Below are 4,149 nucleotides of genomic sequence, written 5' to 3'. Positions count from 1 at the left end.
GGAGTTTGTTCATTAGACAGCGTTTGCCATTTAAGGACTTAAGTTTCATAACTAGTTTACCCAAACGCACAAACGAGGCTATAGAATTATATTTAACTAAATTTACCTACAGCTAGCACTGAAATGGCAGCAATATCCGATTATTGGATTTATTTTCTCTCCCTCATACAAAAGGAATTTAAGAATTAGTTAGAATAAACTACATTTTATTATCCGAATCACGAGTAATTGTAAAGAATCTCCCTTTAAAAAAGACATAAATATTTATTCGAATTTTACACCTGAATCAATTGAACCTCTTGCAGCTTTTACAGTCCAGCTTTTCATATTAATGACATGGCGTTTTCCAACTCATTTCAAGAGCTCTTGATTCTCAGCTGGTTAAAGTTAAACTTACTCATGTACGTGGGACCAAGTTTGGGTCTGGCGACTCGACAGGGTCCCCGTTTGCTGATAAATAAAATGAAAGGATAAAGGATAAGAGATTACGGCTTACAGGATGTCCCTTTCAACTCACCAAGCGCTATGGAATTGGCTCAAACTCTCGTTCGCCTCGCGCCTCTGCTTCTCTTCCTTGGTGAGCAACTGACTCGACCGGCGGCACTGGCACCTGTTCTTCAGCAAGGAGCACAGTTGCGTGGTGTCCTGGCAACAGTGACCACCCTGTCGCACGACCTCGGCCAGCATTTTGGTCAGCAGTTGCTCCAAAACCTTCTCAGCACTGGGTGGATGGTGCAAGTGGGGATTCACGTAGTGCATCACCTGGTTGACAGTCCTCTCGTAGTCCACGGGAAGTCCTGTATGGCGATCCATGCGAAATAGCTTGGGGATCCTGGTCTTTATCTTCGGCTTGGTCTGCACCACAGTTCTGCGCCAGATCCGCTGGCTACGAGGCACAGTAGATTGTTGTTTTGGACAAGGACGAGTTGCCTTGAATTGGGTCTTCAAGTAAAACTGCTGCCGCGGATCCGTTCTGGGCACTTTAGCGCCAGTTATCCTTTTCTTGGTCACCTTTTTGGCTCGAGCTCTCCTTGTTGGATGCATGATGTTATTTTTTAATAATTTTGTCGTATCACCAAATAATTTTGCTTTATTCTAAATGATTGCTAAAAGAGGTTTAAGAAAGCATACACAAAGCCGGCTGCATACTTGAGAAGTATGACAATTTCTCTCCGTGTTTTTGAGAATTAATAACTGCGTGTTTCTGCGTATTTATTGGAAGGACTACTATTTAACTGCTCACGTTAGCTGGATGTGGGGAACATGATTACAATTGCCGTGCCAGATTTATGATTCCATTGCCCAGCACGCACACGACTGTTTCGGACTTGCATAAGTTGTGAGTCGATGTGGCCACAGCGCAACTTAACTTTTGAAACAATGTCAAATACAATAAACGTGTGAGTGTCGAGTGTTAACCGCATTGTTTGAATGCAGTTGCCGGCGAACAATGTGAATTGCACATGCACAGGAGGCACAGGGATGTAACATGTACACTACATGTACATACTCGTAAGTACGCAGATATGTACGTACATACGTATATAAATTATGCGAGATACGGGCGGGTTGTCACACCCACACGAACGCGTACAATAACAAATGGTGGCACACTCAGTTGGATTGCAAAAGACGCAGCAGAAATAGAACAAAAGCAATATAATTAATCATCGAAGAGCAGGCCAAGCAGAAACAGCATGCTGTTCAAGCAGCAGCCGAGTTGTAGGAACACCACAGACATAGAAACTGAAACAGACACAGAAACAGAAACAGCATCCCGCCATCAGGATCACAGCGAGAATTAGAGCCCTCCCTCGTGGCAAGCTTGGAAGGACACTTGCGGAGCAAATATTGTTGCAACATTGCTAACAACATAATTCACATTAACAGCTTGGCGAGTCGAGTGGCAAATGCTCTGCTGCAACTGCAGTTGCGCATTTATTTCCAAGGAAAGGTAATGCGTTTCAAATGAAATAATGATTACCCATGCCATTGCCATGTCAGCAGTTTATTACTTAGTTCCAAGGAAATATGAATCTTGGTCATGCAAGCGGATTATTTTAATGAACAATAGAAACATTAAAACTATATAAGTAAGCTTAGAAAGTATAGACGCCAAGGCGATCTAATAAGCCCAAAATATATCAGTTAACTGCTAGATCTTGGCCGAAATGAAGAGTGCTAATGACAGACTTGCCTTTGGCACGGGGGCGTGGCCCAGAAAGGGCGTGGCACTCGGCAGGGCACTGTATTTGCTGCAACTATCTGGAACTGCCGATGCAGCCGACTATCTGCAACTGCAACACTGTTTGCAATCAATTATGCCGGATGGGCAATAGCCACTGATGCCAGACGCTCGCCCACATGATGCACTGTGCCATGTGCAGTGTGCAGTGTGCAGCTGTCAGGAGTCGGAAGAGCATCATCGATGGCAGGCGAAACCATAAAGATCGGATTCCATTCGATTTGGAGCACTCACGGTTTTATCCCAGCTCCTAATTTCACATAGGGACGGGTGTACGCAACGTGAAATTGAAAAGCATAAATGTCATTTTCCATAACAGACGTCAAATTTGATTTTTTAAAGCAACGAGCGCAGACAAAAGTCGGGCGGGGAATTTCTATAGCCAAGGAAATGACTTCGCACCTTCAACCCCTCGGCAAAGTTAGAGAGAAAGGAATGGATCAAATATAGATTTATGTGTTTCATGTCAAAATAAATGGATTTTACATGTTGCCACAAAGCGTTCCTCGCCGACTGAATCCTTGCTTGCGTCACAGGACGTGAGGGCGCAGCGTCAGGACGATGATGGCGACAGCAACAACAAGGACAACGGCGACGGCGACACAACAGCAACAACAATGAAAATATAACGTGGCATTAAAATGTCATTTCATACTCATACAAACAAGCTCATATAACGCTCCCTTTTGTTGGAAATGTCGGGGTAGGGGGGCTGCGAAATATTAAGTTAATATGTTTGATCTGTTTTGGGGAGGGAAAGGGGAAAGGGGGAAGGACGCCGCTTTGATCCCCCGAAATTTAGCAAAGTGCAGACAGGATATTGGCAGCTGCTTGCAGCCACACAGGATATTAAAGCCATAAAGATGAAATATTTGCGCGCGTTCCCTGACAGCAATCAGGTGTGATCCATATCCATCCGCACCCGAACTCGAATGCGAATCCGAAGCTAGACAAATTCTGTCAGCAATGGGGATTATTCAAATTATTTCCCACTTCTCGAAGCTGACAGCCCGCCAAAGTCACCTCAGCTCTCGAAGTCGTCGCCTCGAAACCTGGCACGTCTATTTGTGTTTGTTCTCCCGAATCCCGTGCTCCGAATCCTGCGTTCCGAATCCTGTGTCTCGAATCCCATGTCCTGTGTCCCGAATCGCTGCCTACTCCATCGCTTCCACTCCAGTGTGACACATGATGCCATGTCATATAATTTATCAGCGCATTTTTGGCATTCAGCTTGCGTCCTGGCATTGCCCTGAAAGGCCAACAACAGTGCCACCCAAGTGGCACATGGCCTGCCCCAACTCAGTGAAGCGCCACCAACCATATATGGCGAAATGCACAGGCAGCAATCGGAGGATCTATTCCAGATCTTAAAATGATGTGCAGTTAATGTCCCAAACTGTTGCTTTTCCATATAAACTACTAAAACTTCTTGCAATATCCTTTATGGTTCGTGGTCCTTTAAGCCTGCATTTCTCGCAAGCAATATTTGATGGCATAGTTGTATGGTTCCTCAAGCTGGATCCTTAGCCTTCGTATATTCAGTAACCTTTATTTTTCTCAGTGGAGCACTGGCATCGCCAGCTCCCTTGAGCTTTGTTTTCATTTCTCTTCTTTCCTTTCTGCTTTTCATTTTGATAAATATGTGGAGGGCAGAATCTATCATTTCGCGTGTCGCATAAATAAATACATCAAGAGGCACCACCCCCAACACCACCATCACCCCCAAACACCACCCCCTAACTTTTGCTTCGGTTCAGAGGGCAAAGGGGAATTGCACACAAACTGTTAATCAACGGCAAATGGGGAATGCCCCAACCCAACTTCACCCAAGCTCCTCTTGTTGCTGCTTTTACTGGGCGTCGGGGAGTTGGCAATTTGTTTAGTCGTTAAACTTTTTTAGCGTT

General features: G+C 44.9%; 1 protein-coding gene across 1 annotated transcript; it reads right to left on the bottom strand.

The window, feature by feature from the left end:
- Positions 1 to 244: 244 nt before the first annotated feature.
- LOC122626413 lies at positions 245 to 1,143 on the bottom strand. The gene is made up of 2 exons (XM_043806665.1): positions 518 to 1,143; positions 245 to 450 (listed from the first exon to the last, which is right to left on the bottom strand). The coding sequence occupies exons 1-2, from the start codon at positions 1,042 to 1,044 to the stop codon at positions 357 to 359; spliced, it is 621 nt and encodes a 206-aa protein (XP_043662600.1). The 5' UTR covers positions 1,045 to 1,143; the 3' UTR covers positions 245 to 356.
- Between the last annotated feature and the right edge of the window lie 3,006 nt (positions 1,144 to 4,149).

The sequence above is a fragment of the Drosophila teissieri genome, chromosome 2L (genome assembly GCF_016746235.2).
Source record: "Drosophila teissieri strain GT53w chromosome 2L, Prin_Dtei_1.1, whole genome shotgun sequence".
NCBI lineage: Eukaryota > Metazoa > Arthropoda > Insecta > Diptera > Drosophilidae > Drosophila > Drosophila teissieri.
This window is presented reverse-complemented; position numbering and strand designations above follow the sequence as displayed.

Bases quoted from the DNA above. Each gene is read 5' to 3' on its own strand.
- LOC122626413 (XM_043806665.1), bottom strand. From the start codon at position 1,044: ATGCATCCAACAAGGAGAGCTCGAGCCAAAAAGGTGACCAAGAAAAGG. The intron at 451-517 runs GTGAGTTGAAAG...TTTATTTATCAG, and splicing joins AGCCAATTCCATAGCGCTTG to CAAACGGGGACCCTGTCGAG.